Source organism: Vanellus vanellus (genome assembly GCF_965231255.1).
Source record: "Vanellus vanellus genome assembly, chromosome: 23".
Lineage (NCBI taxonomy): Eukaryota > Metazoa > Chordata > Aves > Charadriiformes > Charadriidae > Vanellus > Vanellus vanellus.
In genome coordinates this window covers 7184391-7209061 of record NC_138928.1, presented here as the reverse complement: position 1 = coordinate 7209061, position 24671 = coordinate 7184391, and the positions used below count along the sequence as shown (strand labels likewise).

General features: G+C 46.3%; 1 protein-coding gene across 2 annotated transcripts in view; it reads right to left on the bottom strand.

Annotated features, from left to right (window-relative positions):
* MAGI3 (membrane associated guanylate kinase, WW and PDZ domain containing 3) overlaps positions 1-24671 on the bottom strand; it is a 73258-nt gene that overhangs the window by 3400 nt on the left and 45187 nt on the right. The window contains exons 7-21 of one of the 2 annotated variants that reach the window (XM_082494418.1): positions 23933-23990; positions 22869-22963; positions 22046-22234; positions 19947-20555; positions 18921-18952; positions 16647-16800; positions 15970-16061; positions 13665-13854; positions 12291-12476; positions 8570-8755; positions 4981-5083; positions 4747-4873; positions 4092-4235; positions 1849-1987; positions 183-272 (exon numbers count right to left, since the gene is read on the bottom strand). In XM_082494418.1, the coding sequence (XP_082350544.1) occupies positions 223-272; positions 1849-1987; positions 4092-4235; positions 4747-4873; positions 4981-5083; positions 8570-8755; positions 12291-12476; positions 13665-13854; positions 15970-16061; positions 16647-16800; positions 18921-18952; positions 19947-20555; positions 22046-22234; positions 22869-22963; positions 23933-23990 (2354 nt within the window). In that variant the 3' untranslated portion in view covers positions 183-222. Of the gene's footprint in view, positions 1-182; positions 273-1848; positions 1988-4091; positions 4236-4740; positions 4874-4980; positions 5084-8569; positions 8756-12290; positions 12477-13661; positions 13855-15969; positions 16062-16646; positions 16801-18920; positions 18953-19946; positions 20556-22045; positions 22235-22868; positions 22964-23932; positions 23991-24671 lie in introns of both variants that reach the window. The other variant, XM_082494417.1, reaches the window with a different exon arrangement.

Sequence of the window (24671 nt, the reverse complement as noted above, 5' to 3'; positions counted from 1 at the left end):
CAGAGCCCACGGAGCAAAACGGCAAAACAGAGAGTCCCTGACCTCATTGTTTAATATAAGGAAACCAAATGAACTGAAACTGTTGTGCTAAAGGAAAACTGAAAATAGTGAAAAGTTGAGGTTATTCATAGCTTTGCACTTTAATAATAGGAAGAGACGAAACACAAGACATGCAGATTTACCAAGTCTTTAAGGAAAAACCAAGAAAAGCACTGAAAGCCCTTAATGTTGCTCAGGTTTCACGTAGGGACACAGACTGGAAGGAGCCAAACCTGAAGGAGGAAGAGAAAAAGCCCAGAACTACATACCAAAATCACAGAGTACAGCAAGCAAGATTTCAATCAGAAATGTATGATTAACAGCAAGACAAGAGGCAACAACCCCCTTCCCCTCTCCACAGCTGCTGATCTAATCCAGGCAGCTGAACCTCATCTCAGGCCCCACTTGGGACAGAGGGTCGAGCCCGACACTCTCCAGAGCTTCCTTCAGACTCGACTATGATTCCCGTTCTACCTCAGACTCAGGAGATTTCCCGAGGGAGAGGGCCAGGAGCGACCCCAGGGAACTCCTGCGCAGCCCTCCTGCTGCGGGGTCCGCACCCTCGGTGAGGCGGGAGCGGGAGGTGCCTTTGCTGCCGCCCCCCTTCTCGCTTGTAAAAGCTCATTTTACAGGAACTCAACAGAAGCTCATCAGAAGACGAGGAGCGCTATATTTAACTCTCCCCCGTAATGACAAGGTAACGCAGTGAGAGACAAGCCCAGCCAGCCAGGAATGCAGCAAGATGGCACAGAACAGACCCCCCCGCTCCCAGATGGGCTGTTTCTGTGCCACGCGCTAATTCACTGATTTCACTGGGCTGGGCAGTAAGATGGTGAGGGCCATCTTCTCGCTCCCTGGAGGAAAGACATGGAGAAAGTTCTGAGCAGACTTTATCCCTTGAGTGGATGCCAGTTGCTGCCTGTAAACGACTGAACACAACGCACTATCTGGTAGTCTCAGCTGCGCTTTTTAAAATTTTCAAAGGATAAACTCGTGTTTGGTCACTGTTATGGAAAAACTCTTCACCAGAGTGACCCTACAATTTAAGAAGTTTACCATCAAACCCCTGGTGTCAGCATCAAGGGATAAAAGACTAAAACCTGTACTCGGACAGAACGTGTTCTTTGCTTTAAAATATTGCAACAGCCACAGTCTTTCTGATTTGTCGTTTCAGAGCATTTCCTAAGTCAGACTCTGCGCTGTTCTGTGTCAGTTCAGCGCTGCTCTAAGTCAGTTCTGTGCGCTGCAGCTGAACTCGGAGCTCCTGCAAGCGTTTGCTTTTCTGTCCTTCCTTTTTTTTTTGCCTACAAAGTTGTGCTTTCCTGTTGTAGATGCATAAGTCACACCTTTAAACAAACAGAATCCATTTGGGGAGCAAAGCTGTCTGCTTTCTGAAGCTTTGGCTTTGAAAAACAAAACATTCCATAATTTAGAAGTCTAAAAACAGTGAAGTAAATCCGTACAGAAATAATATTCTCACCAATATAGGCATTTTGAACTGAGTACTGTATCATACAGAATTTTAATTTAAATTAAAAGGCAGTGTGAATTATCACATCTGTATAGGAAAACTTGATTAGCTTGGACAGAGCTGAGAAACTAACTACAATTATAAATATGCAGTAATTTCTCACTGTGTAATATTCTGAGGTACCTGTCACATGCTTTTTTACCAAAAATACGAACACCCGCACAGCTGTCAAAAAGAGAACTGCTAACTATTTCAGCGAACAAGCACCGAAGTCTCCTTATCCGCCTGCGCTCCACTGCCTTGGGCCCTCAAAGGGAACAGCACGGGAGATGACATACTGTGATCTGGTATCAAGCCGGTCCCTGGTCTCAGCAGCAGCAGGACTTTATTCCCTCCAGCCTGAATCAGCTCAATGGCTCGTGTGTGAGTTATTCCTTGGGTGGGCTCCCCATTAATTTCAACAATTTGGTCACCAACCTGATGAGAAAAGAGCAACCAGGTTAGTTTTTGTGAATCTTTGGCACCATAAACTAATTTTTAGAAGGAGAAATTGAGGCTGATACTTCTATTTTTCCTCCCATGCTAAAATGCACTCAGCAACAGCAACACCATTCCGCAGCCGCTGGGCAATGCAACGCAACGCTCCGGCAGTTCAGAGCTCCTCCCGCAGGCGGTCTGCTCAGCCCGCTCAAGAAAAGATCTCTGGTTACTGAAGCACATCTGCCATTTATGTACAGGTGATCAGACAGACACAGCCACGTGCCCCGGACCATCGATCGCAGGAGCGTACGGCTGAACCACGCCAACCCCGGCACCGCGCGTCCGTCTGAGGTCAGGTGAGGAACACGGCAGCTTCCCACACCGAACGCAGCGCCCAACGCTTTCACGGCACAACAGGTTTTATGCAAGGAAAGGATTCTTTCTTCCAGGCAGGAGAATCACCACCCCGCAGTTATCGCTGCTAAGGTCTCCGAGGCCAATTAGCAACCTACAGCGGTGCTGCGCAGGTAACAGAGCGCACAGGGCCCTCGCAGGCCGCTGGAAAGGGGCTGGAGGAGCTTCCCGCAGAATGGGTCACGAAAGCCATTCCGCAATGCGGGGATCGGCCAGGGGATGTCACCAGTGCCTAAAATCAGCAGCTCAGAGGGACCATCGGGGCTCTGCGAAGGTCACTGCCCCGTTCGCAGGGCACAGCGCAGCGCAAGAGCCCCAACGCAGCGCAGGAGCCCCAACGCCGCACACCTCCGGCCGCACTCCGCCGCCGCTCCCGGCGTGGGACATCCCTCTGCGCCGCAGCGCGGCCAGAAAGCGACACCGCTTTCCCGCCGGTCACGGAGAGACCAAATGATGTGAATACCATGAACACCCTCCTGCCGGGCGAGCGCGGCCCCTGCGGGACACGGCACGCAGCCGCCAGCCCTGCCACGCGCTGCGGAGCGCTCACGTTCCCACGGGACACCACCACCCACCGCGGTGCAGACGCAGCTCTGCCCACAGAGCTGCTCGGGGGGGGACCGCTGTGGAGCCACGGCGCAGCGCGGAGGTCGCCACATGGGAGCTGGAGCGCTCCCAGCAATGTCTGCCATCGCCATCCCCACCACCTGGGCGCCGGCACGCGTCCTCTGCGTGACGCAGAGCGCAGTCAGCTAGGAAACTTTTGGTTGCTCTTGCCCGGAAAGCAAAGCCCCAGAGCTTAGCGTAACACCGTGTGAAGGAGCAATACAAGAGAAAATATTATTACTAAACGCTGCATTCACGTAGTCTCTCAAGCATGAGGGAAAAAACCTAATTACTGTAAAGAATTACAGTAATAGAAGTTAACAATACTTTGAATTTCACATCCAATTAAGCCTCACAGCAGCCTTAGTAAGTATCTGTGTCAGCCCAATCCTGCCAACCACAGCACAAACAGCGGCAGAGGCGGGCGGACGGCTGCAGGTGCAGTGAGCAGCAGGACTGCAGGTGGGACGGCATCTCACGGGCACCCGGCTCAGCCCCACGCTCCGGCCCCGCGAGACGCAGCCCTGGCCAGCACCCACACACTCTCACCTGCCATCCTTCTTTGCTATTACACCCATATATTATGCTTTTACTACAATATCTAAAACTTAATTCCTTACACAAACATATGTATTAATGTGGGATTTGAAACAAAGTTAGGCTTCCATTCTCAAACATGGCACAGAACAGCAACAGCACAACGTACACACAAACGGTCCTTACAGTCACTGACGTGGACAGTGACTCTCCTCTCTGCTCCACTGTGCGATGTCCTGTCCTAAAGCATCCCGAGGAGCTGCTGCTCACAGCCTGGCATACGTACAGCACTGTAACCCCAGCACGGACAGAGGAGCGCATTTCGGACGGCCGGAGCTGTTCACGTACCTCCCCTGGCAAAGCTCCCCCCCCCAGCACTCGCTGTCACGCACAGTGACGGCTGAGGAAGGGCAGCCGTCCCCATGTTGCTCTGCCTGCTGGCACCCCACGCTCACCAAACAACAAAGTTCGTTGCCCGTATGGGAAAATGAATGTGTCAAAAGGCCAACTTGATCAACAAATTGATTAGAGAAGCCAAACTCACATGCACTCTCCCATCTTTGACAGCCGGCCCGTCCTCGGCCAGCCGCAGGATGAATAAGCCCATGTTGTACTCCTTTCCTCCTCGAAGGCTGAAGCCAAACCCTCGAGGGCCCCTTTCCAACTCCACTGGGAAACAGCCAGGATTCTGCGCAGGGAAGTCAGAGAAAAAAAAGATGAGGACTAATAGGCAGATTTAAACATTTTTCTGAACAAATGCTTCCCATGTTTTGTATTTTGAGAAACCCGCAATCCATGATTTAAACCGAATTCACCTCAACTCACGTATGACTAGGTGTAATGGTTTCATTCTACATCTAAGCATACACAACGCTTTTCCCCCTAAGTTTTAGATATGCATGGAATTTCTGTAAGAAACTTTGCCAAAGTGTCTGTTGTAGCCCCGTCACAAGCATTTTCTTTTCTTTTATAATTATAATGAGTATTCAACTATACTGAGGAGATAATCAAATTTAAAACATTAGCAAAAACATTCTGTGAAACACTTCAGTGCATTTTTATACGCAACTGTTCTACTCATGTCTGACAGGGAAATGTTTTATTGTTCTGCTTTTGAATGCTCTGTGGCAATGTCACTGTAGCGTCTCGAGGAACGAGCATTTTGCCTGTCCCTGCACCGCCCGGACGGTTACCCCTACCTGGGAGTGATGGCTACCAACAACTGCAGCAATGCCAGCGTCGGACTGCGTCAGGTGCTTATGCTCGGGCCAGGAAAGCCTGTAACTGTTCGAAGCCTCTTTTCCAGCTTCACCTTCCGTAGCTGCCCTACACGGAGGCAAAAGGACGCAGATGTTACCTCTGCATAACAATCCCTCCGCTCAAACTGTTCCGGCTGTTCCCCCACGCCTCTGCCAAACCCGCCAGCTCTGTACCTGTCTGCGCCAGGAGGGGTGGCCTGTGCCGATCCCAGCGGTCGGTGCTGCGGAGCCGGACTCTGCCGGGCGGAGTTTGTTCCCGACGGAGGACCACGGTGTTCTAATGAATTCAAACAAAACCGACAGTCAGCGAGAACTTCCCGAACACAAAGCTAGGCACAGTCAGGAGAGAGCACAGTGACTGTCAGCGCTGCGTCTGCTCTCCCCGAGGGCGCTACTGTGGCACCTCAGCTGAGCCGCGCTCGCCGCAGGTATCCGGCGGAAAGGATCCACCAAGGTCTAACGCCATAAGCCAGGAACCCAAGTGCAGTTCATTGGTTCCATGGAACACATTCCCGGGAATTTGATTCTTACCCACACTGCTTTACTTGGAAAAACAACACAACCTTAACCAAAGCAGACATGAAAGGAAGGGTTTTAGACTGTGTGCAAGCTGATAAAGACCAGAAGGAATCAGGGACAGTGAGATCCACGCAGTTGGTTCGGATATTCAATATAATAAAATTTTGTAAGTGATGAAGAATAATGTCCACTTGTGAACATATCCCTTTCAAAGGCAAGAGGCGAACGAGGATCTGCAGGGGCAATGAGGATTCAGAGGTGAAGACCACAACGATGGAGGGAAACCGTCAGCTCATTTAAGGCACAATGGAGAGTTTGTTACCGGCAGCTGCAGGGAAGGGTACGAACTGGTCCCCCAACCACGCTGGAGGACTGGTGCACTGACAGGTCACCAGCGAGAATTTTAAACTGTTTTGCCTTCCCCCAAGGCTAAGTAAAAATTACAGTATAACGACATTTTAACAAAATATTTTAAAATAACTTAAGGTTATTTTCCCTTCCACACAAGATACAGTGATTGTGCACTTTACAATAAATCCAGTGCATTTATGAAAAAAAAAAAAAAAAAAAAAACAAACCACGTTTCGGGGTACAAAATGTCTCTGTCACTTAAGAGTTAACGAACCCCGGCCTATGCAAAAAGCTGCCTCTTAGCGAGAACCTGTGGCCCAAGATGAACTTATATGCTGAATTATAAACTAATAAACTCCTCCTCCTTATAAGGGTTTTAAAAAAAATAATGCCAAGCACCCAAACTAACGATCTTCCAGTCCAGTTTGGTGCATCACATTACTGCATTTCCCTGTTAGGAACAAACCAACCCCAGTAAAATACACAAAGCGCTCAAGCATCTTAAGGGACGGAAAACAGAATGCGTATTATCAGACTGAATTTCTGAGGTACGTGAGACCTCTCCAGTCCCTCACAGGACTGCTCGGTGCTATTATTACGACATGCCTTAAAGAGGTTTTTCTCTAGAGACAAGATGTCAACTTTTACTCCTGGTTTATACTCAGAGTTTTAATTTAGAAGCACAGGCAAGAAAAATGCCATCTGCTTGTACAAATTCTCCAGTCCTCTTTTCAGCCCGCTCTCTTGTATTTCCAGCTAATACATGACAAAAGCTGACAGGCTCCTGCTTTTGTGAAAAATGTTAAAGAATGTCTTCTGGCGCATGAAGTGGAATTCGTTTATCCGTATGAAAAGCAAGGATCACACATCTGCGAAGCTGGGAGGGAGAGGGAAGGGCTGTGAGGCGGTATTCTTGTTGCCCGTCTCAGAGGACAGTGACGGAGACCATGCACTGGGGAACGGCAATCGCTATGAGGGTTTACGCTCCATGATGCTCAACAGCTTCTGGCAAAACGGGCATTTTTCTCTTTGGAGTCGCACCCCACATCTTCCTCGGTGTCAACCGCCGCCTTGTGAACCTCCTCTGCCACACTCCGCTCCCCGCAGCAGCGGGGGAAACGCCTGAAGCCCCGACCAATTCACACCCAGGCTGGCTTTCGGCGGGAGCCTGCTGCACCGAGGGCCGTGCTGCGAGCCAAACTGCGTTCCTCCGGCTGAATCAAGGAGAATGTGAAGCGGCGATATATCCCCATTTCTGCTTCTCTCCTTCATTGTCACAGAATTCTTTACATCTGGAACACGCCAACTCCCGCTCCTCCCGGCCGCGCGTTTTTGCTGACTGATGCTTTCAGTCCCGTTTTCTCACCCGCTATTGACTTCTCCCCCCCGCCCTGCCTTGGTTGATTCTTTTCAGATTCTCGTTTTATTTCGACATTTTGGCTCCAAATCTGTCATTGAGAAAGTGGGAAAGCTAAGTTAAGTTCTTACACAGAGTCCGGGTAAGGTCCTGCATAAATAAGGGCCAAAAATGAGAAAGCAAGCTGCTTTTGAAACCAAAGCTGATTAAGAGCCCCAGCGAAACAGATCTAACGCGACCGACTCAAACTTCAGCTGCGTTACAAACACTGCCCTGGGCAACTGCTTTGAGGTGTCCCCCTTCAAACTGAAATGAATAAGATTTGATAAAAATGAAAATCTTAATAGAAAAATAACAATTTACAGAAGTATCTCTGCTTCAAGCATTACCAAAAAGGAAAATTAAGTCTTTGAAATTCTGTATTACAGGCTGAGATAGCATGTTAAATATTTGCAATGAATGTGAAATTAGGGAATGATCTGTTGGCTTTATTCACGTTCTGGCTTTAGGTATTTATTATTTAAAAGGTGAAGAAAGCCAACTTTCTGGCAAAATAATGATAGCGAGCTTAATTAAACCCACAAGCAGCAACCCAGAAAAATGCAGTGGTAAGCAGGGCTGGAAAACAGCGTCTCTCTCCAAATGACTGGATTTTACATATTCATAGTGAACTGTTTGCGTAGGAACAATACCATATTGAACGCAGTGTTGCATGGGAGCTTTCATTAAAAATACAGTCTCTAAAGATGGGACTTTGCAGTCACAAATACTCACTTTGCTGCTCAGATGACAGGGCAGTTGCGTGTGAAGAATCTGCCAGCAGCAGCCCGGGAGGCTCCGCAGGAAAACCCTGAGCAAGGTGCTCATGGTGGGACGGGGCCGTTTTCCAAAGGGTAGTTTTGGCAGACGGAAGGACAGAAGAACTACAGGATCTTTCTGCCGTATCCCAGGGATGCAGCATTAGGCGCTTTGTGTATTTTAACATGGCAGGAAGGAAAAACTCTGAGTGCCTAAATGGAGAGGGTGCGGAAAGCAGGCGTACAGCACCCCAGCTCTGCCCCGCAGAGCCGCTCCAGCGCAGCCCGAGAGCACCTCCCTCATCTGGAACAAAGCTCCTGCACTGACCCCGCAGCACAAGACGGGCACTGCCCGGGGGCAACGAGATTTTCTCTCTGAGCATCATCCCGTGTCTGCTCCTCCAGGAGAGGTCATTTCTCTTTGGTTGAAGAATACAAGGTCTGGACAGGACGTGTTTCCATGTGAGCAGCAGTCTCTCTCCTCTCTCCCTCGCTCATGCGAGAAACCATGAGAATTTCTCCTACCCTGCAACCTGTTGTTAATACTTGTATCGTATTTTTCAGTATGACCACCTCGGCAGCTGTCTCTCTCTGCCCTCTTCCAGAGCAGACAGAGGAGCCTCACTCTCTTTTCTTTAATTTCCAAATATCTTAAAATACTCTACTTCAAGTGAATTGACTTCAGAAGTTACAAACATCAGACTTCAGCAGTGTGGCAGGACCCATCCACCCTCCTTACCTTCCTCAGCCACGACAGTCAGAGTCACCACGTTGCCCGCGTCCTTGATCAGCTGCACTATGCTGTCGTGCGAGAGCTCAATGATGGACTGACCGTTCACCGCCGAGATGCGATCTCCCACTTTCAGCTTCCCACACTGGTCAGCTGGGCTCCCATCTATAACTCGCCCGATCTTGTGTGGAATCACTGGGAAATCAAGAACAGGCACAGCAACTCACTCAATATTCATGTCAAATAACCATCACCCAGACCCAGGATTGCCAGAGTCACCCCAGAGACGGCTCCCGCTCCAAAGGGCGGCACTGCTGGCACAAGGAACGCCTGCAAGGAGTGAAGGAAGTGTCACTCAGCAGAGTGAACAGAAAGGCCAACCCTGACAGCACGGCCTCGTCACGTACAAGGTGTTGCACCTAAAGGAAAACACAGCAAGGAAATGGGTGACATCTGCAAAGGGACGAGTACGACCACGTGCCCCAAGAGCGCTCTGAAGCACTTTGTTTCGCTACTCACGACGCACCATTTTCCATTTCACACACAGACCCTGGAGCACTGCGTGGACTCAGAGACAGTTATGGACATCCAGTTTAACACCGTCATTAGAAATCTGCATGCAGGGGTTAACTCTTCCTGCTTGCCACCAAAAAATTAAGCCTTAAATACACTTCAAAAGGAAATCAAACTTGTGCCAGAGGCTGACTTAGTAACGCCGCGAGCGCCTCGGCAGTGCCCTCAGCATGCCCAGGGAGCACAGCCCGCGTGCCGGACCCGCTCTGCACAGCCCCGTTCCCCACTCCCGCTCTCCAAGAGGAACGTGCACCCGCAATAATCGTCTCGAGCGTCAGGCAGCTCTCCCAGCTTGGCCTCCTCGCTTCACCCCACAGTGAGCGCTGCCCCAACACAGACGCCTCTAGAGGCCACGGCAATGGGGCCAGAAAAGACAGAACGGGGAAAAGAGGGAATTTTACAAGCAGCAGAAGAAAAGATGACTGCTTTTAGTTACCCTCCCAGAGGTGAACACAGACGCAGGAAGGAGCAGCACTAAAAAGGCAGAAGGAGGGAGGGATGCTCCACTCTGGCGTTGCTCCCGCAGGAGAGCACCACCATGGCCCGGCGGCTCCCGCGCTCTCCCCGCCATGGGCTGCGCTGGTGCTCGGGGACAGATCCTGTTTTACGGTTTGCTGACCCGAACGTCAGCGCTGCAGATGGCACTCGGCAGCCAGCGAGATGCCATTGCGACGGGAGGAGCCTACCAAAACCTGGGGCAAGAGAGCGGCTCGCTGAGCTGCCTGCGTGCTGACGCGGCCCCGACAGAGCAGATTCCCATTGCATCAAAGCACATCAGTCAGCATGCTTCCCCATGCGTCTAACACAGCCTTTCATTCATCTGGATGCCTGAAAGCACAGCAAAATTGGCTCCTGTCCTTCCCAAATCTCATCAGGGCTCTCCTGTGAAGGAGCCGCCTCACTGCTCCTTTGTAGCTCATTTCCAAACACCACTCCAGACTGACCTCCACATGTTTCATAAATGTTCTTCCTCGTACTTCATGTAAACGCCCGTTCGTATCTCCAAAGCCTGGAGTGGGATTGATGGATACCTGTTTTCTGCAGGTGCTGCTCCCAAACACGCTTTTCTCTGAGGGATCGGAGAGGTGAGGAAGGCTATGCGCCTCTCAGGGTTATCAGCTGGCTGTTCGAAACCGGGACAGCACATCTGAAACACTTTCACAGTGCTATCAGCCACCCAAGGCTGAAAAGCCATCAAGGATTGTTTTAATGAGCTAGCCACGCAGAAGTTACTGCGAAAGAACAGACACTGATGCCTTCTAGCATTTACCATGAATTTAAATTTTAATTACACTTCCCTTAATAGACTGGTTTTTAAGTATTACATAAACCTAAGAGCCAACTGTGAAGAGTAAAGCACTGCAGGGGCTGCAGACTCAACTGCTGATTGCTTGCTTTAAAGTATCCCGGCTTTGGAAGAACACAGTAGCTTCACGATAAACTGTGGCACAGAAAAGTTCTGCACAGCACAGCCCATGGATGCACCAGTGTCTCTTTTTTTTCCTGTGTGTTAGAAACAGCCCAGACCACAGGGCGTATGTTTCCAGCACTGGAATTGGTTTCAGTCGTCTTCTACTTTCAGTGGTAATATCAAATAAATAGGGATTTGCAGCACATTCGCAGACAAAAATGTTGTCTTTAGTACAGTCATATTATAATAGAATACCAATGTATTATAGAATAATTCTGTTTGTCTATTTTTTCTTAATATCTGACTGAGCATACAACACACCATTGACCCACAGCACCTCTGATGCGAGACAGTCACCTGCGCAGCATTACGCCCGGGAGGGTGACAGCTCGCCTTGTCACCACCACGGGAACCCAACAGCAGCTCCGCATGTGGACCACTGCCCCTGCGCCGTCCCACTGCACCAGGCACTTCCAGAGCGCTGGCTTTCACGTTCTTGAAAAGGTCTCGTCAGAGCCAAGACTGCATCACACTCTAAATATGTATCATATGAATTCAGCACAATGTTATTTAGAAACAGTTTTTTTCTGTGCTCCTGCTGGTTTTTTATTGTGCAGTAAAATGAAGTGGAAAAACAGAAGAAAGTGTCTGAGGCTCAACAAAAGAGAGACACACTTTCAAGCCATCATTATGTCTGTCTGGAACCAGCCGAGGAAGTTTCACAAGGGCAACTGACACTAAGGAACTAAAGGAACTGAATAAGGATTTCAGGAGTTGTCTGTACCTTAATGACTGTGAATGGAGTTTGTGGGTGACCACGCTGATCTGAATTGTATTTTGAGGGCTGACACAGGTAACCCAGACCTGATGGCCCAAGGGCATCAGAAAGATGCTCCCACCTCCCACTCACCACCTCGGGCAGACAACACTCGGTGGCCTCTGCCTGGCGCGGGGAGGTGAGCAGCACTGAGCAGACCTGGTGCTGCGCCAGGCGTCACGGATCCTTCTGTCAGCTGAGCGGGACTCCAGGGCTCCTGCAAGCAGCTCCTCTCATTCACTTCTGCTGACAATATTTATTTTTATTTTTGCTTTTAACCTTGGTTATTTTGCTGTTTATCTTTACAACTATGCCTGAAGCCAAGTCCATATATCAGAACTGTAATAACAAAGAATGCTACTTTTTCATTTTGATGATCTTTCTAGACAAACACCCTGTCTGGCAGTAACAACTTCATTGCTTTTTTCCAAGTGCTGCAGTCCCTACTTTCTCAGATCCCCACAATAAGAAATTCTACCTCATTAGGTAATACAGGGCCAAGATTAAAACTGTACTTCCACTACAATGCCTATGAATTAATGCAGTGTGAGAATCCACAACACCACCACAGCCAGGCAACCATCCACGTCCCGAAGACTGTCCTGTGACCCACGCACACTCCTGTGCACGGGCTGGTTGCACGGGTTATACTTTCCCCCGGCTCCCCGCTCACGTCACAGCTGGGTGAAAAAGAGCATAAACATGAAGCAAAAGAGACCAAGCTGCCTCGGGCTGGGCTGTGAAACAGTGTGAGGGAAAGATGACTCTATCTATGCCGAGCGCTGTGCAGGTAACACCACCACATCCAAGAAAGAGCAATCCCCGCAGCAGCCGCAGCCCTGCTCACGCTCGCCGGTGCCAGCGGCAGCTTCGTACAGCACCGGGCAGTGAGGCCGGCGGCCGCCACGCCGCCAGAACACGGCACTTACCGCCAGGAGGAGGTTTGTTCTTTGAGGTGAGGATGACGAAGCCAAACCCTTCATTCTCCTTCCGCTGCAGACGGACATCATAGACCTCTGGGGACTGCTGGTTTGCAAACTCTACCCGATTCAGCCGGGGAGAGCCATTCTGCATCAAGGCAGGCTGCAACTCCTCCTCCTCCGGTTGCTTTTCCCCTTGCAGGTAACAGACAAACAACAAATAAGGAAAAAACCAATACTGCTGTTTTACCAAGCAACTACAGCAAAACCGCACATCCCAGTATCAGTGCCAGCAGGAGGAAACTCTATCTGCCTGGGGAAGCAAGGGGTGAGTTTATTAACAGTACGATTTGGATCAAATAGAAATCAGACACAGATTAAAGCGCTCAAAGGCCCAGAGTCCTACACAGGTGTGCAGTTATGCACGGAAATCCTGCTGCACGCAGCCGAGCAGACTTGGCAGCGTGTACACAGACTTTGCCAGAGAGATCTGATGCCTTTTTATAGCAAAAAAAAAAACATTGTGGCTTTCCTGCATGCTACAAGTACAAGACCTACAGCGGAAATCCAGCTACAAACTACAACTGCTGCTATCTTAAGTGAGGAACAACTGTTTACTTGGAACAATGGAAACGTTTTTTAAGAGGCAGTTTGAAGCCTGAAGTGAGGCTTTCTTTTAGGAAACCAACAAAATTTTGGTCCTGAAATAGTCTATGTCAATTTCTTAAAGAAACTGAGACTTGATCTTAATTTTTTTTTCCTTTTACTTGTACGTACTCAGAATTAATGGTTGAATAATGCAATGGGAAAGCAATACTGGTTGCTAATCGGAACAGGGGATCGTCAACAGTTCTCCTGACCCCCATTTCAGCTCTGTCATTCACACGGTCAGCAGCATCGAGTCAGGGACAATAATCTTCTGTACACCGCCCATCTGGACACTGATGTAAAACTGCAGAATCACAAGATGCTGCCCTGAATTTTCTCTAGCTTGAACGTGTAGCATCTTGCTACACATAGACGCCAAAAGACTTGAGAATACAGCACGTTGTACAGAAGAGATTGTGTTACTGCTCAATTTGCATAGCATTAGTGGCTGTTCTACCCAATATCTGCAAAAAGGTTCAAAGACACCACTGCCATCATAATTTTCTGAGCCTTACCTGTGTGAGCAGTGCAAACTAGCAAGCACCACAGCATCAGCTTATTAAATTCTGCTTTTCTCCACTCACTCAGAATTATAGCTGACCCTCCTGAATGTCAGGCTGCTCAGCCGGTAAGTTTCAGAGCAGCATTAGTCAGTTTGATCACAAATACGTGAGCGTTCCTGTAGCCAGACCTGTGTCCCGCAGTCCCCCCTCCGGACGGACAGACACATACCACCAAAGAAGATCTTCCTCCGGACTGTGAGCAGCACCTGGCCGTTCCGCGCAGCGCTGGTCATTAAGTCCAAAACTTGTTTGTGCGACTTCCCTTTAACAGGGACCCCATCGATACACATCAGCTCGTCCGCAGCTCGAAGCCTGCCGTCTTTTTCTGCTGCTCCCAACGGGATTATGGCTCCAATATAAATCTGTCAGCGGAGCAGAGTCGGGGGGTTTGAACAAGAAAACATAAACTCATCAGAACACGTAATGGTTGGAATTCAGGTGAATCCAGACAGATGAGGGCTTTTGGGAATATACTGCTAAAGATTATCTGACTGTCCAATTCGAGCAGAAACACCAGCGAGAGCAGAGCACTCTGTGCACGCTGACTCAGAGGATACAATCCGGGGGCTCAAAGCATTCAGTAAATACAGAAAGTTTGGGGGGATTTTAATCCTTATGTCCATGAATTATGAAAGTATCACTATCTTTTGAGGATATCTGTCAGTTTGTTAAAAAGACTGACTTTTGACATAAGCATAGGCCGTGTACTTATTACATGTATATGATTTCCCAAACATTATTGAAACGAAAGCCTGTCATTCATTCTACTTATTCTATTATTTTTTACCAAGACTCGGCTAGAGTGATTAAGGAAGAAGTAAAAGCTTTCAAAAGAACTCAAATTTACTTCTGAAAAGGTGCTCAGACAGTTCCATGCTTGAAGATTTTTCAGTGCACAGCTTTGGTGATTAGATAATGAATTCAAACAGCTGCACTCGTCTTTTATCAATTTTGTCTACCCCCACCTCATAAAGTGCTACTAAATATAACACAGACGAGAACAACACACACCATTTGATATGCTAGAATCACATTCAGGTTAAATGAAAGATTAAGAATAATTATGGCAGTAGTTGTTGGAGGTTAAGCAACGGGGGCAGATCATCGGCACACGGCATCGTGACGTTAGCTACGGCTGTTATGGAAACAAAACACCACAAATGCTACACAGTGCAACAGGAGTAAAAGTCTTTGGTTTTGCTCTTCCTTTTCTTTAAATGCATGTTAGGAAAAAAACCCAAAGGCTAGCAATGGATCACAGCTGCAAATGGAAAAAAACGTACCCCTGAACTGTAATCAGAAAGCAATCCATGAGCAGTTATTCCAAAAGCTTTTCTTCTTCACTCGACAGCTGAAGGCACGGCCCCGACACATGGTACAAGCCTTAGCACTTCTTTCCAGAGAAAAATTTTTGCCGTTTTGGAAATAGAGGGGAGTCTCCTAAAGCCTGCCGTCAGAGAACAGCCCACCCGGGGGTTCCGCACTGGCATTTGCCCGTCTGCCTCCAACGGCGCCGTTCCTCTGCATCTCCTCTCAGGCGGAGCCACCCGCGTCCCACCGCAACAGCTCTGCAGGATGGGGCCAGGAACACGACTACGCTCACGACTTAAAATCCCAACTCAGCTCTGGCCACTGACCAGGTTAAAGCAAACCAGGCTCTAACTCGCACTCTGCCTTCTGTGCAAACATCAGAGCTACATTTTGATGCAGTTGCAATGCAAAACAGTACCGACATCCATTTGCAGAAGGAAGCCAGTTTTTATAGGTTCTGCTTCAAGGCTTTCACGGAAATCCTCCAGTACCACACTGGTATTTTCTGAGATGGGAGGGAAAGACACAAGGCAAATAGAAGCCTGAAAGAGTGCCCTGGAAGGCTGTGCTTGTCTCCTTGAGATGAATCCACCAGAAACCACACCGACTGACAGAACAAAATTTTTTCAAAATTTGGTGGGAGAGATGGGGGAAGAGGGCTGCGACAGAATCCCAAATCCTGCCTCATTTCACTGGGCTGCGTTCAAAAGAACGGCCTGAGGGAATTTTTGCAGGGTAAGCAGCCACTGCTCCCCGGGACGCACTGACGTGCGCAACACGCTGAGCATCACCCGGCGCGTTCTGTGCCAGAGCACCGCGGGCAGAGGCTGAGCACCAGCGCCGCCCTTTCGAGTGCTCCCGAGACACAGCAACAACAACAGAAACACCACCAGTGGGATCAGCCCGACAGAGAAAACGGCTGCCAAAGACAGACTCCAGGTCGTGGAAAGGGCTCGGAAGCCTTGCAGACTAAAGTCAGCCAAAGAGGGAAAAAGAAAGGTAATCTGAATCCATCCTTGATCTTTAAAAGGCAGTTACTGAATTGGCCAATTTGGCCACCACTGAACTGCTCAGAATGAGAGGGAAATGAGGATGACAGAGCAGGAGTCATTCTAACAGTAATACTGTAAGATAGCACATAGGCAACTGTAAATTGTTCCACTTACGGGCTGATCTGGTCCATCCCCTCCAAGCACCCGGAAGCCAAAGCCTGACTCTTGTTTTCGCAGGAAAACATCCAAATCTCTTGTGTTTGGAGCTAAGACAAAGCAACATTTCAAAACATGTAAGGAGCTATCTTTGATTATTGAAAGACTATGCTTTGGTGATGCATTCTGACTCTTTTTATTGACAGAACACAGTAACCAGAAATACAGTAAATAATTCAAACAAGTCAAATCTTCAATGACATTCTCTTTCCAAAATGGAAAAATAAATTAAAAAAAAAAATAAAAAAAGAAAGGATAGACTGATAAATGCCAAAGGAGAAATCACAGCTGCATTGGTATGGTGGGCCAGGATAAAAGCCAGTCTGTAACACGACTCAGAGCTGCCATCTATGAACTCTGAAATGGTCAGTTCTACTTCAGTTTACTTCAGAACAAGATCATCCTTGAGACCACTTCTATCATTAGCCGTTTCATTGTAAATATGGTTGGCACATATTGTGTCTTTTTTTAAAAAAGGTGTTCCACAGTCTTCTAATTTCTGTATGAATTATGCATTTCTTGAAATGCTTTATCTACAGGAGGTTAACAAACTCAATACGAAAGCTTTACCACACATATGGCAAATTAAAAATTACTTCATAACAATATTTCCAAGTTGAAGTTGATGTACTCACGTTTGTCCTCATATATAGTCTTAGACTTCAGGTAGACTTCTGAAGGGTCCAGTTTAGGAGAGCCTGGTCGTACTGCACTGGGTGGGAATGGCATCGGCTGTGGGACGGGGTCGCCGACAGCTTCCAAACTCCCCACACTGTCCTGCTTGTCCTTCTGAAACAGAGCCCACCCCACAAAGTCCATATTCAATCAAAACCATTACTGAACTTGTGTACTTGTATGCACAAAGACAATAAACGTCACGCAGAACTGAAAGGCAGAGCAAAACAAAGGAACAGGGGAATAATACTACAACTCAACATGGCTTTTCAAATGTGTGTGTCTGACCGGACTACTGTCGTCTTCCTCATCAGGGCACAGATTTCTACTGAAGACGGGACTTAGAAAGGGGGTTTGAAGTGACTGGTGCTCAGAGGTGAGTAAAGCCAGGCAGCTCCTGCTGGTCACTGACCCGCGGGATGACGCAGGGTGCACAGCTCCGCTCGCGTTCGGAGAAGAGACCGCTTCCCTGGCGGGCACCTGCCGAGCTCTGGAGCGCGGTGCATCGGCCCCGGCACGAGCCGCTCGGCGGCCACTGCAGAGGTGCACCGGGGACGCACCCAGCCCAGGCCGTTTGCTGCAGGTATCCCGGGGGCACCACGGATACTGAGCAGGAGGAACACGCTGGGTAGTGTGAGCCATCGGTAACTCAGTATTTGCATTACTTCTTTTTATGATCTGATACCCGTGACACTGCTATTAGTATTTCACCAAGAAAGTACACCAAGCATCCTTGTAGTCCCCCACCCTAATTTCCAATCGATTATGCAATGAAGTAACTCCAAATACTTATTCTGGGCTGAAAGCCAACCTGGAAAACTGGAACATGGTAGTCTGCATGTGTCTGTGCACGTTAAACAAAAGCAAAAGCAGAACAGACTTAGATATGCCCTTTTACGAAGGGTGGAAGAAAACTCCCCCAAGGGGTTTAGCAGTTTGACACTTCTTATACGTATATAAACACAAGAACTTGCCCTTTTTAACTGAATTATTTTGCCACGCTGCTTAATGCCACTGAACATCGAGTGCTCCGTGCTAAGTTGCTACTGCATGTGTGCTAGAATGCCAGTCCCCGAGTCCGACGTATTTTTAGCATGTCTGCACAGAGTGCGCTGACACGGGACCCACGCTGGCACGGCCGGCATCCTCGCGCTGCAGACTTTCGTGCACCGAGTAATTTCAGTGAGCAGCTGCAGGCTTGCAAGGAATGGAATCCACAAATCTTACGGAGCACAGTCTGTTTCAAGCGCGCTGAACTTAGGTGCTCGCATTATCCCACTGCTGGGACACGACTTCAATCCTCAAACAGCAGGATAAAGAGAGAAAAAGAAGCTACATCTACATCTTGGGAATGGGGTTATCCTGAAATGAAGTAATTTGTTCTGTACAAGAAACATTTTAAAGAAACAGCTCTGTTCACCGACTAGCCTAATTCATAAAAGAAGCACTCGAGACAAAAAGATGTATTACTACCAGCATTATCAAATCGGAGAGTATTTTATTAAGCCCAAGGATTCTTTACTGAGCTAATATATATTAAAGATACCGCAACAGATCGAGCTTCCAAGAATAATGAGTATCAAACTAGAAATGTGCAGCTATAGAGACTTCCTGAAAATATGGATTCAAAGATAAGCAAGCACTGTAAGAAGGGATTACTACCTAGTCCATTAATGCTATGCGAGGACACAGAAGTATCGAAGTATCGTAAACTTCCTTTAGAAATCCCATCTCACTTTAATACAGGTTATTAGCAATGAAAAAAAAAAACCAAACACACCATATTTTGCTTCCCTTTTAACGGCTACTCCGGCAGCAGTTACTTAAGACAATGAATTTGTGCCAGCTAAGTAGATGTGGTTTTGCTAAATCATCTTGCAGATTACCACAGGGACTAAAATCCAGAGGAGATGGGATTACAAAAGCAGGTCACAGGGTGCACGCAGACAGGAATTTCAAGTATAGTGCAAAAAAAAGGAAATAATGATAAAACTTAAGTGGAAATGTCATATTTGAAATCATGACAAATCATCAATACACCACCATCGTCATACAAGATCTTTGCTGCATTTTTGATTCTTCAGTAGTGAGAAGAGAGATATCCATCACCTCCATTAAACAACTCAAAGGAATCTTTTGTGTTAAGTAGACCATATTTATGAGTCTGTTTTGCAACCAAAACCCGCTGAATATGCTCCATCAGAAACAAATTTAAATGCATTGCTAATACTCACCCCTTTGGCAGTTTTAGTAGGTGAGGGTGGACCTGAAGAAAATACAATGCAGAAAGCAATTTCAGTACTAGGTCACCAAAAGTTTAAACAGCATTAAGGCAATATAATCATCTCCTCCTGGGTTGAAAGTAATAACTGCTTCTTCACTCTTCTTTTAAATGGCAAAGTGAATGTTCGGTTGGCCAAAAACATCACTTCTGAGAAGTCTCAAATTCTAATTGCTAGCTGTATGGCAATGAAAAACTCTCCTTTTCGCTAGACCCGCTCAATCAAATCACACATCAGTGCACAGTGAATTTGACTAGAGGCATTTCCCTTGCTACCGAAGGAATCTAATTGTTTCCTTAGCTGATTAAGGAATAGCAGCATTTATACAGAGAAAGATTTTTGCAAATGTCCATGACTGTTTGAAGTGACACTCTCAGGGCTACAATAAAAGCTTCAAGGGACACTAAGCAGCCACGTGTTGCTTCGTGACTCATTCAGCTCCTTCTGGCAAAGGCACACTATCTACTTGTCGGCTTTCGGGAAGAAGATGCATTCTGGTCTGTGACTGACAGTCAATGAAGAGGTATAAACATGCAAATGCAAAAATGAGATTTTTTTCAGGTCTTTGCAGTGATCAGCTCCACCTCACTGCTGACGCTTCTTCCTGTCTCCTGGAACCACCTGTCCATTACAGCTGCAGTTACTGCAATACATCTGGAGAGCCTCAGAAAACTCTATCCATCATATGCTTTGTATTACGCTAGAGACCACATTTTTGCTTTAACACTCCCCAGACACTTGGAAGAGACAGTGCATAAATGTATCATAATAAAATTTTCGGAAAAAAACCCCAAAACTTAGCCACAGGCTCTCACCCTAAATACTCAGAGTATAAATTAAACTTAGAACATAATGGTTCAGAGACATAACGAGCTGCTACTTAGCTGTCAAGACTGGACACGATTTAGGTATCAGACTAAAAAGGGACTTTTAAAAAGCATACAACCACATATGACAACTGTAAATTTACGTATGTACCTCCTCTTAAGATAAGCAGCGGCACCTCTGCTCCTACTGGAAACTGCTTCAGTACCTCCACCACCTGCAGATGTGTCAAGCTCTGTACGTTCTGATGGCAAATCTCCTTGATGACATCCCCTTTCTGAAGGCCTTGGCACCACTGGCTGTCTAAAATCATTTTCACCTTCTGTCCTGTAGGACTGTCTGCAATGGCAAACCCAAAGCCTTTAGGACCTTTGACTAGCGGAATGGTGACCAGCTCCGGCTGAGAGCCTCCTGAAGATGCAAGAGAGATCCTCTGCTCAGCTGTATCCATGGAAGGGCCGTTCAGACGACCGTTGACCAACATAGGGCCCATTTTTCCATTCTGGTCCAACACAACTGTTCCTGCTATTAAATCTTGGCCAGTCACACAGACATCTCCTTTGGTCACAGGCGGTCCGTTAATAATAGGTGTAGCTGTCACTATGTCTACCACAGGGTCTTCATTGTCGTCAGGAAGAGGATAACCACGGCACAAAGTCATGTTCACATACTGATTGACAGGAACTAGCTGAAACATCTGGACAACATCTGCATGGGTATGGCCAAGGACACAACTTCCATTTATGTCTACAATGACATCCCCTGTTACAGAAGAAAGTTCAACAGCGTCAAAACCAGAAATGAAACCGCCCACACCCGTCCAGCGCTGTTCTGAGGCTCTGAACAAAAGCCTAACGAGGGAATCGCTGTGCAGTCTTCAAAACTGGGAACAAATGGTGGCCGGGCTATCACCTCTTGGCTATCTGTTGCCAAAAAGCATGAAGGATTTCCTCTTTGCATTTATTCTATTTCATCTCAGAACACAGTGTACTAAAGATATAAAGTTTAATCTGCAGCAGATTTAAAAAATGATACTGTACAGCCACAGGAGATGAAGCAGAGCACGCACGCTACTGCAGGCAGATGTCTTCTACTTTAATTCATATTGTACAGCATCCTAAACTCAATCCAGAATAAATCGGATTTTTTCGGGGGTGGGGGGGTGGGTAGGGGGGGTGGTGTCCTATGTTTATTTTAGGAGTGGCTGAACTTGAGCTAGGATTGCGCCTGCACACATTCCGTACTCTTACACTGTTGCCACGCATGGCTAAGCACGTATTTTCAAAACAAAGCAGAAGGAGGCTTCAGATCCTGAAACGCTCTTTCATAATTTGCACCATTTTGATCACAAAACTTTGCATGTGCAATACAATATTCCCAGTAAGCAAACTGTCTTATCACTGAAATGCCTGGGCATCAGTAAAACAGTAACTCTCTGATCACACGAACTCCAACAGGAATAGATACACATCATCTCATTCAAATGTGTGTCCAACACAACACAACGCTGCAGGATCGTCTTCATTTTTACAGAGGAGGAAAACGAACCGCATACAAACAAGTTCAAGCAATAGGTCAGCAACAAACCAGGAAATTGTTTTGTTTAATTTCATAAGTAAATAGTATTAAATCATGTAAAGCATGAACTCTTCTTCTTTGAAGAGTAAGAGAGTTCATGTAATATGTAAAGAAACACTTTGGCTTTTCTAGTATGTAAACTGTGTGTTACAGTAAGCTTATAGGTAACTTAATTAAAGGTATAATAACAAAGTGTGCAATTCTTCATGGATTGCAGGTGCTCTCATCCCTCGTTTCTTCACTTGTCCAATTCATATAGCTTTGCTCATTCCTGCTGCAGTTTTTTTTTTGCAATTTTAGTATCTGGTGTTACATTTTTTGACAGCAACAAGCAAAACACAGACCAGGATTCAAACACACCATTTTTACTTTATGGATAGAGAAGGAACAAAAGAACATTCTGTAAACAACCATGAAGCCAAGTTTTGGCTAAAGCAGAACTACTGAAACCTTCAGAAGTGTCCTCAAAAGCATATTTGTATCTAGAGCATTGCTGCTTTTCCTTTTGAGGCACTGCTCTGCACAGATCTTTCAAAAAATCTGAAAATGATTTAATTTACTGAGGTGTTCAAATTCAGAGTCAGTGGATGGAGACATCCAACCTCCTGCGCCTCAGAAGCTGCACTCTCTAAAAGCAGCACAGGCGATACAAGTTTAGAGAAGTAATATTTTACCTGGTGCAATTCTCCCATCTTGTGCAGCGGGTCCGTCTTTTAACACATTCTTCACCTGGAGAAACTCATCGGGTCTGTCCCCTCCAATGATTGTAAAGCCAAATCCCATCGTACTTTTTTTCAGCGATGTCCGTATAAGTGCTCCTGTAAGCTGGGATGGATCTCTAGTGAAGACAGACTTCTCTGGTCCTTTTGAATTATGGAATAAAGAAACACAAAGGTAGGAAACCAGGGTTAGTTTTGGTAAGTTTTTTGTTTGTTTGTTTGTTTTTTAAGGTGTCATAAAAGTTAAGGATTTGTTTGGGTAACACTGGTTGATCTCTGCAGCACTGTTATGGAGTAAAGCAAACAAGGTACTGTTACGCTCATTTCTCAGCTGAGGTAAGTGATGGGAAAGCTAGTTTGTTCAAGACCGTAGTACGGATTACAATGGAGCTGGAACTAAAGCTCCCACCTATAATTCCCAGTTTTACACTCTAACCCTTGAACACCAAGCTTAAAGTAGATCAAAAGCATAAAAATTCAAGGTGTGATTTTACCTGCATCCTCCGGCTGGCTCTTCTAACCCTCCATATATCTAAAACTGCTTATGACAACCAGCTTCAGAATAATCAAAATTATTTTAAAGCTGTCTTATGGCCTCAGTTCAATTTTAACATTTAAAAAAATCATTCAAAAAACCCTAGATTTGGGAGGGCAACATCACAACGGACAGAAAAAAGACAAGGCCAATGCCTTGATGAATCCCAGAATTGGTTACTTATGATGCATACTCGCAGATAAAGATATTAGTGACAAAGAATAATACAACATTCAGTGATACCCGATTTTGCAGAGGCACCATCAGTCTGTCCCAGCTGTTTTCTCCTTTTGGCTTCCAACACCGGGTTTTCAAACTGAGTTTTCTGGTTAATATGACTGCAGACATACAAAAGGTTGATCAGGATTTCAGCAGAAAGCTGAAATTTCACAGAAGAAACAACCATAAAAGATACATCTACAAATACTAATTTTTATTATCTCAGATTAATGCTCTGGAGGAATGAAAGATAAACTATCAACACTGAAAGCATTTCTTTCAACAACTTGATTTACATTAAGAGCCAGTACAATTTTGCCTCCAGTAATTATTAGGCAGAGTGTACCTTCATTCCACTCTGCAAATTTTCAAAAGGTTGTAACAGATTAGAACTGAGAAAACCTGCTTTTTCTCTTGACATTATGTGCTGCTTCCATCTACCTATAACGTTTACAAAATCAGGCATCACCTTTTTACTAGCAGATGCTACAGTAGTACAGCAGAGTGGAAAAAACCCATAAGTTTGAGCAGAATTTAAATACCTGTGTTGGCTTTGCAAAGTCAAAAAACGTTAGCTTGTTCTCTGAAGATAACGTTTTTCAACTCTACTGATTTTCTTCTCCATGGTTAAAGAGAGATTTCATTCACCCTGACCTGAAGGAGATTCAGAAGAGCTCTTGCTGCAATTTAGTAGTTACTTACTTGGCTCTTTGGAGACAGCCACAAGATATAAGTTACTCTTGCTCTTTTACAGTTATCAGGTGCTACTCTTAAATCAAGTGAACCCATCTTTGTTAGAGCTAAGAAAAATGATATCAGCTTATTCCCATTAATAAATTACTTTGGCCGCTACTTGCTTTCCCACCCCGAAAGAAACACCCTGCAGCGAGTCAGTAAGGTCACACCGTGGATGCTCCCACAGGGCAGTGCTTCCGAAGTGTGCACCGAGTCCTCACTGCCTCTGCAACCGCTGCTACTGGGTACGTTTAATACTTACACTGCATCACAGCCTATACATACTGCATGTCAAGCGCTTCATTATTTTCTGCTAAATTTGTAACTACGTCAAATTAATAATCAGCACTTACTCAACATAGTATGTTCCGTATTGAGGGTCTTCTATTTTCTCCCACCCATAAGGAAGTTCTGCAATCAAAAAGAACAAAATTCTCCATTACAGTGGAAAACCATCCACAAACATCAGAGTTCTTACGAAGGAACAAGAGGACAGATTACAGACTCATGAAAAATACGAAGAAAATACAGGTTCTTTTTTCTTCCCTTCATTTGTTTGAGGCTGCTCCTTCAGAAGAAAGGATACCAGCCTGTTCCAGGGACTCTGAAGCCCTATAACTCTCACTCTTCGTTCCACTGGATGAGGAGACTTGTACTCAACAAAATCACACCACTTTAAACAGATAATAAACTTAAAGACAAGATACAACCTAACCTATTTAAAGAGGAAGAACCTATAAAGGGGAAGAAAAATTCATTATTTAAAATTAATCTAATTATAAATTATTACTGTGATTTGATAGCTGTTGACTTTTAAAACTATACAATATGAAGATGGTTGCACCACTTCTGCCCCCAAATGCACCACAGAAGAGCTATAAATGCCTCGCAGGATCACATCCCAAGCTTGGACAACCATGCTTCTCCATTCCCATTCCTCTTGCACCTTCCATTTAGGACCACCTGGCAGAAGTAATGCCACCTTTATTCACTCTCACAATAACATCAGGATATTTCACTGTATTCTGACAGCGTTTCAGTTTTCAGTCAACCCAAGAAACCTTCACTCAGAGCTGCAACAGCCCCACGCGA